We start from the raw sequence: 17223 nt of genomic DNA, 5'->3' as shown, positions 1-17223 counted from the left end.
CCGTTTCATTAGCCGCTATAGGTAAATAACGAGAATAACCCCGTGCAGTAAATGGTAAAACTGTTTGCAGTACAAACCAGTGTGTTCTTAATTAAGATAACAGATCAAAATAATATGATAGGACACATCAATTGTCAATATCAAGCAGCAAAACAAACTGTTTTGTACAGCTAAAAAATAGCTGGATGCAAATGAGACCCGAAGCAAGACCCATAGAATTTACAAATGGCGGTGCCCAATTTCATGTCAGGAAAAAGGTGGATATTTTCCTGCTTTTTTTGTCCTTTGCCAATCACACGGATGAATCAGAGGAAGGTTAAAGTTTTAGTTTACCCAAAACGAAAATTTACTAATCATTTACTCACCCCCAATGCCATCCAAGATATCAATGTCTTTCTTTCTTCAGTGGGAAAGAAATTAAGTTTTTTGAGGAAAACATTTCAGGATTTTTTCTTCATATAATGGACTTCAATGGCAACCAACTCAGTCGGTTGCTATTGTCTCCTCAAAAAACTTAATTTCTTTTCCACTGAAGAAAGAAAGACTTGGATATCTTGGATGGCATTGGGGGTGAGTAAATGATTAGGAAATTTTCATTTTGAGGTGAACTAATCCTTTAAGTTTAAAATAAAAATGTTTAAATGTAATATATTTTTCTCCTGGTCCTTATTTTAAATAGGTCTTAAAAATATCAATAATTATCGATATCGACCGATATGAAACACTTATATCGTGATACAGTTTTCAGCCATATCGCCCAGCCCTAGCCAGGATAAGGTTCCAATGGGACATTAGGGACTGTAACATCCTTTGTTTGTCTGAAACATGGCTCACGCCCTCGGTCCCGGACGCTGCTGCAACGCCGTATGAAAACTTCTCTGTTTTACGGATGGACAGGACAGCCGAGGCCGGTAAATCCAAAGGTGGTGGAGTGTGTTTCATGATCAACAAGAAATGGTGTGACCCCAGGAATATCTCCACTCTTTCGCGCTCCTGCTCGCCACATCTGGAACATTTATCCATTATTTGCCGCCCATTCTACTGTATCTTCCCCGGGAGTTTTCATTGATCATCATCACTGCTGTTTACATCCCACCACAAGCTGACACCGGGTTGGCTTTGTCCGAGCTTCACGATGCGCTCAGCGGCAACATCAACAAACATCCTGACACTGCCATTATCATCGCTGGGGACTTTAACAAAGCCAACCTCAGGCAGGTTATGCCTAATTTTTATCAACATGTATCCTGTCCGACCAGAGGACCGAATACACTGGATCATTGCTACACTCAGTTTGAGCATGCCTACAAAGCTCGCTCACTACCGGCTTTCGGCAAATCGGACCATGCCGCCATTTTCCTCACACCGGAATATAAACAAAGGCTCGTTCAAGATCCCCCAGTGCAGAGGGTGGTGACTCGCTGGTCCGCCCACACCGAAGCCATGCTACAGGCGGCTCTTGATGACGTAGACTGGGACATGTTTCGGGCAAGTTCATCTGACATCAGCGAGTTCACGGATGTAGCATTAAGCTTTGTAAACACGCTAGCCGAACAAGCTACGGATACAATAAGGACCTTCTCTAATCAGAAACCTTGGGTGGACAGAACAATCCGTGCAGCAGTAAACAAATGCACTGCTGCTTACAACGCCGGTCTTTTGTCGGGAAACACGAGCGAGTACAAAGCATCATGCTATGCTCTCCGATGCGCAGTAAGAGCCGTTAAACACAGATACAGGGAACGAATAGTCACATTTCCAGCTAAATGACTCCCGACGCATGTGGCAAGGACTAAGAACCATCTGTGCCTTTGGAAATAAATCCTCTGCAGAGGTGAGAGCAGATCTGTCGCTGGCTGACGAGCTAAACACTTTCTATGGCCGCTTTGAAAGCAATCTAAGCAGCGCGAGTCTGCCGATCAGTGCATCAGGAAGCAGCAGTCAGAGCAGCGATAATCATGTAATCACCGTGTCGGAGGAAGAGGTTCGGAGGGCCCTAAAGCAAGTGAGCGTCAGGAAAGCAGCAGGTCCTGATGGGATTTCTGGCCGTATTCTGCGGTCCTGCGCATTTTTAATGAGTCTCTTGCTACATCGGTGGTTCCCACCTCCTTCAAAAAATCTGTCATCATCCCTGTGCCTAAGAACAATAACCCCTCTTGCCTGAATGACTATCGTCCAGTTGCCCTCAAATCAATAGTCGTGAAGGTCTTCGAGGGACCCTTCGGATACTTTGGACCCTCTTCAGTTTGCCTATCGCCCCAACAGATCCACTGATGACGCCATCTCTCACATCCTGCACTCTTCTCTCACACACATTGACAGCAATAACAGGAACTATGTAAGACTGCTATTTATCGACTATAGCTCAGCTTTCAATACTATAGTCCCCATCACGCTAGCTTCTAAATTCATGGACCTCGGCCTGAATTCTTCACTATGCAACTGGATTCTTGATTTCCTCACCGGCAGACCACAAGTGGTGAAAGTAGGCCAGTTCACCTCTAACTCCATCACCCTGAACGTAGGAGCCCCACAAGGCTGTGTCCTGAGTCCCCTGCTCTTCTCTCTCTACACACATGACTGTGTGTCTTCCCACAGCTCCACATCTATTATCAAATTTGCTGAAGATACTGTGGTTCTGGGCCTCATTCACAACAATAATGAGACCGCATACTTGGATGAGGTAGAGAAATTAACATCATGGTGCCAGGACAATTGTCTCTCTCTGAATGTGAGCAAAACTAAATAGTTGGTTGTTGACTTCAGGAAGAGACAGCAGCAGCCCTATACTCCTCTTATGATCAGCGGGACCCCGGTGGAGAGGGTGAGCAGCTTCAAGTACCTCGGTGTAAACATCTCAGAGGACCTAACTTGGACTACCCACATTCAAACTCAGGTTAATAAAGCTAGGCATTGACTGTACCATCTGTGACAGCTGAGGAATTTCAGGGTTTCACCAGCAATCCTGAAAACTTTCTATTCAGGGGCCATAGAAAGTGTACTGACTCAGTGTATCTCAGTGTGGTATGTGAACAGCTTAAGTCAAGACTGCAAAGCCCTGCGGAGAGTTGTGCGCTTAACTGAGCACATCTCAGGGTCTGCTCTCCCCTCTCTGCAGGACATCTACCTCAAACACTGCAAAAGCAGAGCTGTTAAAATCATCAAGGACTTCATCCATCCCAGTAATCATCTTTTCACTTTGCTGCCATCTGGTAAGCGCTTCCATAGCCTGATGGCAAAAACCGAGAGACTTAGGAGGAGTTTCTTCCCCCAGGCCATCAGGCTCCTAAACTCAAAACCAGCCTCTTAACATCTTCATGCCTCCACTTAATATTCAATTTATCAGTAAGATATTCATCATTTACTACCTCACATTGACATACTGAAAGTGTCAACCTGTTCACACATTTGCTTCTTGTACATCCCTGTGTATCTTAATATTTAAGACTACAGTTTACTTTCATGCACATTATTTTCCACTATATGTTTAATTCTACAGTATACATCTTTTTTTATATTTTATTCTTATATTTTTATTGTTTACTTTTATTTCATTCTTTCATATCTATATTTATGTATATTTTCATCTGTGTTGTATTCTTTAATAATTGCACTGTCCATGGAGCAGACCTGACTCACATTTCACTGCTGGTTATATATGCTCTATATAATTGTGTATGTGACAAATAAAAATCTTGAATCTTGAATCACACACTGGCCCAGCTAACCAACCACAACACACACTGGCCCAGCTAACCAATCACAGCACACACTGGACCAGCTAACCAATCACAGCACACACAGGTCCAGCTAACCAATCACAGCACACACTGGCCCAGCTAACCAATCAAAACACATCTTGTATTCCAGAAGGCAGGCCTTCATTTGTTACAGGAACTATTTCGAGCCCTTCATGCCAGACTGGGGAGAGAGGTGTTGTAATATGTGAAAAATAATGTGTTTTTCAAAAAACTTAGTATGAGAGCCTGTTCTAGTACACCCCCAAAACAAAATCAAGACCTTGTAAAAGAGCATCAAAGATAATTCTGCTTATATTTTGTAAAGTGTCCTCTTTTGTTCTCTAGGTCATTCACATGGATTATGGAATGAAGGAGAAAAACCCCATCAACAATGTCCACTTTTACTGCAAGAATGATCCCACCAAAGCCATCAAGATCCGCAAAAAACAGGTACACTCCAGAAGATGAACCTGTACTGTGACTATCAGCCACCAGCCAGCAATGTCCTATGGAGACAGATTAGTCTCAAATATAATCCACGCAAAAAACACGATTCACACATGCGTAGACAATTTTACATGCATGAAACCTAATCCACGTACACACAAAAAAAATTCACGTGCGTGAAAAAAAAATATATATTCACAAAAAGCAATTCACATGCGCAAAATAAAATTATATATTCATAAAATACATTTCACAAATGCAAAACACAATTCGTAGATATACAACTGTGCACAAAAACCTTTGAATGTTTCAAATGTACGAGTGTCTGAATGTACAAAATCGTCATTTACTACGAATCCACTCGGATTTGTGTGTGTGTGTTTTTGAGACTTTTCCTGGCAGAGCTCTCTTCCCACATGGGTCTGTCGTACTCTTTAGCCAATCAGATGCGAGCTTACGATTCAACCAATCATATCATAAGCCACTGAGAGTGCATCAGAAGCTCGCAGGCAATCGGGGAGACGTCAAGAGAGAAGCCCATAGAAGCCCTGGCGTTACATTTTAAAATACTATACAAAATGATTAATCAGAATACTTACTCCTGCTCACTCACGCCAAAGAACTCCCCGCTCAAGCTCGCCGTCTCTGCAAGATTAACGATGGCAGTTTGCACGCACAGCTACTAGAAGATTTACATCTGTCAGACAGGTTGCTGACGTCATCAAGCTTAGTTTGAGTCTGCGTGTCAGAAACGGAAGTGCTAAAAATCGCTAAAAATGGGCTTCACTTGTCTCAATTGAGTTCCAATTGGGTCGCTGTGTCCATTTCTTTTACTGTCTATGGGATTACTGATGTAAAGGCTTAATTTCCGTTCTAATTAATCCATATTGCGCAAAAGGTGCGCAGAATTGTGCTCCTTGAATGCACTCTCGGTGGCTTATGATATGATTGGTTGAATGGTTAAGCTCGCATCTGATTGGCTAAAGAGTACGACAGACCCATGTGGGAAGAGAGCTCTGCCAGGAAAGTCTCAAAAACACACACACACAAATCCGAGTGGATTTGTAGTAAATGACGATTTGTACATTCAGACACTCGTACATTTTAAACATTCAAAGGTTTTTGTGCACAGTTGTATATCTACGAATTGTGTTTTGCATTTGTGAAATGTATTTTATGAATATATAATTTTATTTTGCGCATGTGAATTGCTTTTTGTGAAAATATATTTTTTTTCACGCACGTGAATTTTTTTTGTGTGTACGTGAATTAGGTTTCATGCATGTGAAATTGTTTACGCATGTGTGAATCGTGTTTTTTGCGTGAATTATATTTGAGATTAATCTGTCTCCATAATGTCCCATCACTTCAACCCCACCTCCAAAGAAAAGGCAACATGGGCCAGGACAAATAAAAGAGTTTGTAGGTTATAGGCCAATAAAATCCAAATAAAACATGAAATCACCAGCGTTTCAGCCTCTGACGAGCGGAGATTTGTACTAGACGTGCCGATGTGCAATTATACGCTATATCAGGATTTTTAACTAACATTAACATAATAGCTTCTGTAACAGTTGTAGCTGTTACTGCTAGTTAATGCATGAGTTAGCATTTACTGATGAGACTTTATTGTGAACTATTGCACTCCATTTTGCAGCTTATTTCAATATTGGGACTGTATACCATGCTAGAATCTTCAGCGATTATCGCTACAGGAAATTTTGATAACGGCACATGCCCCCCTGAATGCAAACAAATGCCTAGAATGTTGATTATGCATTCATTTCCCTATTGGAGAGAGTATGTATGTTTAGATGGTATTGCTTCTAGTCTAAAAGAAGATATGCTCCAGCCAAACATAGAGCCTGTGTTCCTGATGTCTGTGTGGTGTAACAGGTGTCCAAACTGCTGCCGGAGCACTTCGCCGAGCAGCTGATCAGGGTTTACTGTAAGAAGACCGATGACAAGAGCCTAGAAGCTGCTAAGAAGTACTTTGTCCAGTGGTGCATGGACAGGAACTTCACCAAACCTCAGGCAAGACTTTGCAATTTTGTAACCATTCAAACATACTTGGTACTTTGAGTGATTGATTTATTTGATATATTTCAGACATTATTTTCAGTTTTAGTAATTATATTGAAATGATCGATTGAGAATGAGCATGAAGTGTACAGACCGAAATCACAACCACAGTGCATATATTGGAAAACAAGACACTACTAATTGTGATGGAAGTTGCGATTTCATAGAAATAAGTAAGTGTTAGATTGACTGGAGAAGTTCTGAAAAAGTTTTGAAAAAAGGTTGAAAGTTTGTGAACCATAAAAATACTTGTTCAATTAAAAGTTAAATAGATACTCCATCATTGACTCATCCTTGTGTTGTTTGAAAATGGTATGACTTAAAATAAGCTAACAATGTCTGCGGCCGTGTAAATGCATTTACCCGTTTTCCTTTGCAGTATCGATGAAAAACAGATTTTTTCAGTTCTTGTAAATGTGGTTTTCTTGTGATGCAGGTTATTGGTTTGCCGGTTGTACTTTGTAATTAAACATACTGTAAAATAGTGTACTTACCTAAGATAGTACTGGCTAATATAATGTAACGCCACGGCTTAAAGGGATAATTCACCCAAAAATCAGTCTGTGCAAGAAACTGAACAGTATTTGTGTTTTTTTACCTCTGATTTTCACCGCAATGTCCAAACTGTCTGTCCTGAGCACGTTCTTCTCATTAGCAGGCACCTGATCTACAGTCTCAATTAGGAGTGTCAATGGTCTATTTAAGAGATAGGTGGCGGTAATGCACTTATAAGTCTGGATCTGCCGTAAAGCAAGACGACGACGACGCGTCAGGTGCCTATTGCTGAGAACACTCTCAGGACAGTCAGTTCGGACATTGCGGTGAAAATCAGAGGTTGTTTAGAACAGGGCTGTGGGTTTGCAGGTCAGTCAGTAAAACGGGTGAATTTGAAATTGTTTTCTGTCAGTGAGTCAGCTGGCTCCAGTGTTCCCAGAGTTCTTGAAGATACCTCATGTGTTCTCTAACCCTTGACACTGTTGTGTACGTGAATGTGTTTCAGGATGGAGATATAATTGCTCCAGAGCTCACCCCACTCAAACGTGACTGGCACATGCTGGAGCGAGATGACGAGGACAGTGAGCGAGATGACAACGCTGAAGACAATCATCTCGGAATGAGAGAGGAAACGCCCAGGAAGACTGGACGTAATGTGAAAGTCAGCCTCTTTCAAGCTCAGGGAGAAAGCAGACTCTGAAGCACTGGCCCTGGGCTTCTCTCATTGAGAAGATTTGGATGCTCATTCTATCTCAAGAGTGTTTTTGAGCTTCATTTAAACTATTTTGTCTCTGTTTGGTTTTATTTTCAGCTTTAATATCATGTTCATTCCCAGGGTTTTAATGCTACTCGCACCTCTGACACTTTATTATACATCAATCCAGAATGAATGTCTCTCTCCACCATCCATTATGTTTCGATGCAGAGGGAAGTGTTAAATGCTTTTTGGCATTCTTTTGTTAATTTTTTATTTATTTAAAACTTTTTATCAGGGACTCGCTGTTACTTTTTTCCTTCTGTTAATCGGCCCTCTACTCACTCGCAGTGAGTGAAAACTCATGTTATGATGGGTCTCAAATGTGACGTATATCTATATTTGAGCAAGCTATGTTTTTTAGACTTCAGGCGTTTTGTATTACAGTAATGGGTGATGGTGGTATGATTTTCTTGGATCTTGTTTCAGAAGTTCTCATCTTGTCATCGGTACAGGCTTTTGCTGTGAACAGATATGCTTGCTTACTGATTTCAGTCTGTACGAAAATATTAAAATTGTCACAGCACAATCACATCAAGTGTCATGCTTAAAGATGTAGTGCAGAATCAATGCAAACTCTATCAACATCTCAAAATTCAGAGCATGCAAATAAAAATCCAGTCAGGCCATTCTTTGTTTTATGGGGCCTGATGGTGGACATGAAGTACAGACCCAGTATTAATTGTCTTTAACTTTTATGTACTTCCATTTAAATTAATTGTTTGATACAATGCACTTGTTGTGTATATGCATGTTTTTACATGGGATTTAATTTATATTTAAAAATATCATCCTGTAATCACGTCTGTAATTAATTTCTGTAGTGACATCTATAATTACACTGTTGACCCAGCCTTAAACCAAACCAGTTCCTAACCTTCCTAACTCTACCTCCAAAGCAGCTGAGTGATTTGTAGGTGAACATAAACACAGTAAGTACAATTTTGTTGAGTCTTTTTGTTAAATACGCCTAATATAAAGTGGGACCTAAAGGACTGTTGGCAAAATGAAGTAGTCTTGATCTCCTGAAGTTAGTTCTCCACGTACAGCTGTGTACTCTTAACCTACTGAACACACTTTTACCCACTGGTTCCTCTAGGGACAATTTATTTATGTAGCGCTTTTAACAATACAGATTCTCCAACAACACACACACACAACACTACAAAACACAACAGAACATAACACCACACAGAACACAAGACACACACAGAACACCACAACACAGAACACAACACCACATGGAACACAACACAACACCACACACAACACAGAACACAACAACACACACACAACACCACACACACAACACAGAACACAACAACACACACACTGAACACAACACACAGAACACAACACCACACACAGAACACAACACCACACAGAACACAACACCACACAGAACACACACACACAACAGAACACAACACCACACACACACAGAACACAACACCACACAGAACACACACAACACCACAGAACACAACACCACACACAAAACACAACACCACACAAAACACAACCCCACACACAGAACACAACACCACACACACAACACCACACACAGAACACAACACCACACACAACACCACAGAACACAACACCACACACAAAACACAACACAAAGAACACACAGAACACAACACCACACACACAACACAACACACACAACACCACACACAACAACACACACACAAAACACCACACACGCAACAAAACACACAGAACACAACACCACACACACAACAGAACACAACACCACACACATAAAACACAACACACAACACACACAACACAGAACACAACACCACACACATAAAACACAACACAGAACACAACACCACACACACACAACACAACACACAGAACACAACACCACACACACAACACCACACAGAACACACACACACACACACAACACCACAGAACACAACACCACACACATAAAACACAACACCACACACACAACACAATACACAGAACACAACACCACACAGACAACACCACAGAACACAACACCACACACACAACACCACAGAACACAACACACACACACACACAACACCACACACAACACAAAACACCACCACCACACACGCAAACAAAACACACAGAACACAACACCACACACACACACAGAACACACAACACCACAAAGAAAACACACAGAACACAACACACAGAACACAACACCACACAGAACATAACACCACACACACAACACAACACAGAGAACACAACATAACACCATACACACAGAACAGAACACAACACCACAAACAATACAGAACACAACACCACACATACAACACAACACAAACACAACACAGAGCACAACACTCACAAATACACACACACACAGAACACCACACAGACACAACAACACACACAACACCACAGAACACAACACCACACACACACACACACAACACAACACAACACAGAACACAACACACACAACACAAAACACAACACCACGCACACAGAGAACACAACACAACACACAGAACACACCACACACACACACACAGCACAGAACACAACACCACACACAACACAACACAACACACAGAACACACCACCACCACACAACACAACACACACACAACACAGAACACAACACCACACCACACACACAACACCACACACACAACACAACAACACACAAAACACAACACCACACACACACAGAACACAACACCACACAGAACACAGCACCACACAGAACACACACACAACACCACACCACACACACAACACAGAGACCACAACACCACACAGAACACAACACAGAACACCACACAATGCACACACGCACACACACACACACACAAAACACAACACCACACACACAACACCACAGATCACAACACCACACACACAAAACACAACACCACACACACAACACCACAGATCACAACACCACACACACAAAACACAACACCACACACACAAAGAACACAACACCACACACACAACACCACAGATCACAACACCACACACACAAAACACAACACCACACACACAGAACACAACAACACACAGAACACACCACATACACACAAAACACACCACACACACACACAGAACACAACACCACACACACAACACACAGAACACACCACCACACACACACGCACACACAGAACACAACACCACACACACAACACAGAACACACACACAACACAGAACACAACAACACACATACACACACACAACACAAAACACAACACACAGAACACCACACACACAAAACACAACACACACACACAACACCACAGATCACAACACCACACACACACAACACAAAACACAACACACAGAACACCACACACACAGAACACAACAACACACAGAACACACCACACACACAACACAACATACACACACAAAACACAACACCACACAGAACACAACACCACACACAGAACACAACACCACACACACACAACACCACACCACACACAGAACACAACAACACACACGCAACAAAACACACACAACACCACACACACAACACAACACACAGAACACACACAGACCACAACACACAGAACACAACACCACACACACAACACAGAACACAACACCACACAGAACACACACAACACCACCCACAGAACACAACACCACACAGAACACACCACCACAGAACACAACACCACACCACGCACACAACACACACAACACACAAAAGAGAACACACAGAACACAACACCACACCACGCACACAACACAAAACACAACACCACACACAGAACACAAAAACACACACAACACAAAACACAACACCACACACGCAACAAAACACACAACACCACACACACAACACAACACACAGAACACACACAACACAGAACACAACACCACACACACAACAAAACACACAGAACACAACACCAAGTCAAGTCATCTTTATTTATATAGCGCTTTAAACAAAAAAGATTGCGTCAAAGCAACTGAACAACATTAATTAGGAAAAACAGTGTGTCAATAATGCAAAATGACAGTTAAAAGCAGTTCATCATTGAATTCAGTGATGTCATCATGCAGCTCAGTTCAGTTTAAATGGTATCTGTGCAATAATTTGCAATCAAGTCAACGATATCGCTGTAAATGAAGTGTCCCCAACTAAGCAAGCCAGAGGCGACAGCGGCAAGGAACCAAAACTCCATCAGTGACAGAATGGAGAAAAAAAAACCTTGGGAGAAACCAGGCTCAGTCGGGGGGCCAGTTCTCCTCTGACCAGACGAAACCAGCAGTTCAATTCCAGGCTGCAGCAAAGTCAGATTGTGCAGTAGAATCATCTGTTTCCTGTGGTCTTGTCCCGGTGGTCGTCTGAGACAAGGTCTTTACAGGGGATCTGTCTCTGGGGCTCTAGTGGATCCGGGTGACTGCAGTGACCCTCTGACTTGGATACAGACTGGATCTGGTGGCTACGGTGACCTTGGAATAAGAGAGAAACAGACTAATATGAGCGTAGATGCCATTCTTCTAACGAAGTAGCAAGTACATCGGGTGTTATGGGAAGTGTTCACGGTTCCGGTTTATCTAATTAATGCAGCCTAAAAATCCTGTAACGGATTTGGATAATAGAAGCGTATTAGTGTGCTATGTGTAAACCCAGGTTAAAGAGATGGGTCTTTAATCTAGATTTAAACTGCAAGAGTGTGTCTGCCTCCCGAGACATGTTAGGTAGGTTATTCCAGAGTTTGGGCGCTAAATAGGAGAAGGATCTGCCGCCCGCAGTTGACTTTGATATTCTAGGTATTATCAAGTTGCCAGAGTTTTGAGAACGGAGCGGACGTGGAGGACAATAATGTAACAAGAGCTCGTTCAAATACTGAGGTGCTAAACCATTCAGGGCTTTATAAGTAATAAGCAAGATTTTAAAATCTATACGATGTTTGATAGGGAGCCAGTGCAGTGTTGACAGGACCGGGCTAATATGATCATACTTCCTGGTTCTAGTAAGAACTCTAGCTGCTGCATTTTGGACTAACTGGAGTTTGTTTACTAAGTTGCATGCAGAACAACCACCCAATAGAGCATTACAATAGTCTAGCCTTGAGGTCATAAACGCATGGATTAACATTTCTGCATTTGACATTGAGAGCATAGGCCGTAATTTAGATATATTTTTGAGATGGAAAAATGCAGTTTTACAAATGCTAGAAACGTGGCTCTCTAAGGAAAAAAAAACCTATCAAATAGCACACCTAGGTTCCTAACTGATGACGAAGAATTGACAGAGCAGCCATCAAGGCTTAGACAGCATTCTAGGTCATTACATGCAGAGCTTTTAGACCCTATAATTAACACCTCTTTTTTTTTCAGAATTTAGCAGTAAGAAATTACTTGTCATCCAGTTTTTTATATCGACTATGCATTCCGTTAGTTTTTCAAATTGGTATGTTTCGCCGGGCCACGAAGAAATATAGAGCTGAGTATCATCAGCATAACAGTGAAAGCTAACACCGTGTTTCCTGATGATATCTCCCAAGGGTAACATGTAAAATATGAAGAGTAACGGCCCTAGTACTGAGCCTTGCGGTACTCCATAATGTACTTGTGAACGATATGATACCTCTTCATTCACTGCTACGAATTGATGGCGGTCATATAAGTACGATTTAAAAACATGCTAATGCACTTCCATTAGTGCCAACAAAGTGTTCTAGTCTATGCAAAAGAATAGTGTGGTCAATAGTGTCGAACGCAGCACTAAGATCCAATAGCACTAATAGAGAGATACAACCACGATCAGATGATAAGAGCAGGTCATTTGTAACTCTAAGGAGAGCAGTCTCAGTACTATGATACGATCTAAATCCTGACTGGAAATCCTCACAGATGCCATTTTTCTCTAAGAAGGAATATAAATTGTGAGGATACTACCTTTTCTAGTATCTTGGAAAGAAAAGGGAGATTCGAGATCGGTCTATAATTAACTAGTTCTTTGGGGTCAAGTTGTGTTTTTTTGATGAGCGGCTTAATAACAGCCAGTTTGAGGGATTTGGGGACATATCCTAATAACAATGAGGAATTAATAATAGTCAGAAGAGGATCTATGACTTCTGGAAGCACCTCTTTTAGGAGCTTAGATGGAATAGGGTCTAACATACATGTTGTTGGTTTAGATGATTTAACAAGTTTATACAATTCTTCCTCTCCTATAGTAGAGAATGAGTGGAACTGCTCCTCATGATATCTATTGTGCACTGTCTGATGTGATACTGTAGCTGATGGCTGCATGGTTACAATTTTATCTCTAATAGTATCGACTTTAGAAGTAAAGTAGTTCATAAAGTCATTACTGCTGTGGTGTTGAGAAATGTCAAAAACTTGTTGATGCTTTATTTTTCGTTAATTTAGCCACTGTATTGAATAAATACCTGGTGTTATGTTTGTTTTCTTCTAAAAGAGACGAAAAGTAATCAGATTTAGCAGTTTTTAATGCTTTTCTGTAAGATAGGTTACTTTCCCTCCCAAGCAATACGAAATAACTCTAGTTTTTTTTTTCCTCCAGCTGCGCTCCATTTTCCGGGCTGCTCCCTTTAGGGTGCAAGTGTGCTCATTACACCACGGTGTCAGACTGTTTTCCTTAACCTTCCTTAAGCATAAAGGAGCAACTGTATTTAAAATGCTAGTAAAGAGAGAGTCCATAGTTTCTGTTACATCATCAAGTTGTTCTGAGGTTTTGGATATGCTAAGGAATTGGGATACATCAGGAAGATTACTTACAAAGCAGTCTTTTGTGGTAGAAGTGACCATTCTACCATACTTGTAACAAGAAGTAGAATTTACAGTTTTAGCTATATGAAGTTTGCACAAGACTAAATAATGATCTGAGATATCATCGCTTGGCTGCATAATTTCAACACCATCAACATCAATTCCATGTGACAGTATTAAATCTAGAGTATGATTTCGGCAGTGAGCAGGTCCTGAGACGTGTTGTCTAACCCCAATAGAGTTCAGAATGTCTATAAATGCTGATCCCAATGCATCTTTTTCATTATCAACATGGATATTAACCACACACACAACACCACATAACACAACACAACACCACACACACAACACACACACACAAAACACAACACCACACACGCAACAAAACACAACACCACACACACACAGAACACAACACCACACAGAACACACAACACCACACACACACAGAACACAACACCACACAGAACACACACACAACACCACAGAACACAACACCACACCACGCACACAACACAGAACACAACACAACACAACACCACACACAACACAACACAACACACAGAACACAACACCACAGATCACAACACCACACACACACAACACAAAACAACACACAGAACACCACACCACACACACACAACACAAAACACAACACCACACACAGAACACAACAACACACCACTACACACACACACACACACACACACACACACACACACACACAGAACACAACACACCAACACAACACCACACACACAACACAACACCACACACAAAGAACACAACACCACACAGAACACCACACCACAGAACACAACACACACACACAACAAAGAATACAACACCACACACACATATACACACACACACACAGAACACCACACAGACACAACAACACACACACACACACACACACACACAACACCACAGAACACACACACACAACACAAAACACAACACCACACACACAGTACACACCACTACACACAGAACACACCACTACACACACACACACACACACACACACACAGAACACATCACCACACACACACAAAACACAACACACCACCACATACACACACACACACACACACACACACACACACACACACACACACAGAACACACACAGAACACAACACAACACCACACACAACACAACACACCACACAGAACACAACACCACACACAACAAGAACACAACACCACACAGAACACACACACAACACAAAACACAACACACACACACACACACAACACAACACACAACACAACACACAACACCACACACACACACACAACACCACACAGAACACACACACACACAACACAGAACAAAACACACAGAACACAACACCACACAGAACACACTAACACACAACACAGAACAAAACACACAGAACACAACACCACACAGAACACACACACACACAACACCACAGAACACAACAGCACATCACGCACACAACACAGAACACAACACAACACCACACACAACACCACACACACACACACACACACACACACACACACACACACACACAACACAACACACAAAACACAACACCACACACAACACAGAACACACACACAACACAACACACAAAACACAACACCACACACAACACAGAACACACAACACACACACACACAGAACACAACACCACACAGAACACACACACACAACACACACACACACAGAACACAACACCACACAGAACACACAACACCACACACACACACACACACACACACACACAGAACACACAACACCACACACACACACACACACACACACACACCGAACACAACACCACACCACGCACACAACACACAACACACCACACAGAACACACACACACACACACACACACACACACACACACACACACACACACACCACACACACACCACACAGAACACAACACCACAGAACACACAGAACACAACACCACACAGAACACAACACACACACATCACACACACACATAACACAAAGAACACAACACCACACACATATACACACACACACACATCACACACACACATCACACCACACAGACACAACAACACACACCACACACACAACACAAAACACAACACCACACACACAACACACAGAACACTCACACAGAACACCACACAGACACAACAACACACAGAACACACACACACACAACACCAGAGAACACAAGGCCCCCCCCCCCCCCACACACACACACACACAACACACACACACAACACACAACAACACCACAACACAAAAAAAAAAACAAAAAACACACAGAACACAACACAAAAAACACAACACACAAAAAAAAAACACAGCTACAACAGTCGGTGAGTTAATTTACCTTGCTGGCAACCCAACATAACATGCAAAACGGATCAAATATTGCTAGTGACTGACATGCACGTGTACTTTTGTATGTATTTTTATTTATTTATTTTGTGTGTGTGTGTTAGAATTGGAATCTCAGAACGATTTCTTGGAGTCTGAAGTTGAGCAGGGACCGTCTACACCTCCGCTGCTAACATCTACACCTGGTATGCTACTATAAACAGATTCCAGATTGTTTTTCAGAAAGTTGCAAATGCAAAGCTGCTAATTTGGCATCAAGGGAGTTTTTGCAGTGCATGCGCGACATAACACAGCAACAGCTGGAAGAAGAGTGTGAGTTAAGAAGAGAAGAAATGAACAAAGAAATGATGATGAGAAGAGAGGAGCTTGATTATGAGGCACAACTCAGATGGGAAGAGATGTCTCAGAGAGAGAAGGAAGCTGATGCTTTTGCTTTGGTCTTTGCAAATTTGGCAGCAGCCAGAGAAAGTAGATGGACACTACAGTTTTTCTGTTTTCTTCAAAGCACACAGTTTCTTATTACTTGTTTCTTATTTTTAAATATATATATATATATATATAATGTTTTAGAAACACCTGTTTGTTGTTTATGTACATTTTCAAAG

The 17223-nt window shown here is 41.8% G+C and overlaps 1 protein-coding gene across 1 annotated transcript; it reads left to right on the top strand.

Moving 5' to 3' along the window:
* Positions 1-3914: 3914 nt before the first annotated feature.
* On the top strand, positions 3915-8187 carry LOC109062496 (deoxynucleoside triphosphate triphosphohydrolase SAMHD1-like). The gene is made up of 4 exons (XM_019079587.2): positions 3915-3933; positions 4086-4190; positions 6084-6221; positions 7270-8187. The coding sequence occupies exons 2-4, from the start codon at positions 4095-4097 to the stop codon at positions 7462-7464; spliced, it is 429 nt and encodes a 142-aa protein (XP_018935132.1). The 5' UTR covers positions 3915-3933; positions 4086-4094; the 3' UTR covers positions 7465-8187.
* The last annotated feature ends 9036 nt before the right edge of the window (positions 8188-17223 follow it).

This window comes from Cyprinus carpio, unplaced genomic scaffold, assembly GCF_018340385.1.
Source record: "Cyprinus carpio isolate SPL01 unplaced genomic scaffold, ASM1834038v1 S000006729, whole genome shotgun sequence".
In the NCBI taxonomy this organism is placed as follows: Eukaryota; Metazoa; Chordata; class Actinopteri; order Cypriniformes; family Cyprinidae; genus Cyprinus; species Cyprinus carpio.
This window is presented reverse-complemented; position numbering and strand designations above follow the sequence as displayed.

Coding starts and splice junctions, on each gene's coding strand:
- LOC109062496 (XM_019079587.2), top strand. CDS start 4,095: ATGGATTATGGAATGAAGGAGAAAAACCCCATCAACAATGTCCACTTT. Junction 4,191..6,083: donor TCAAGATCCGCAAAAAACAG/GTACACTCCAGA, acceptor GTGGTGTAACAG/GTGTCCAAACTGCTGCCGGA. Junction 6,222..7,269: donor GGAACTTCACCAAACCTCAG/GCAAGACTTTGC, acceptor AATGTGTTTCAG/GATGGAGATATAATTGCTCC.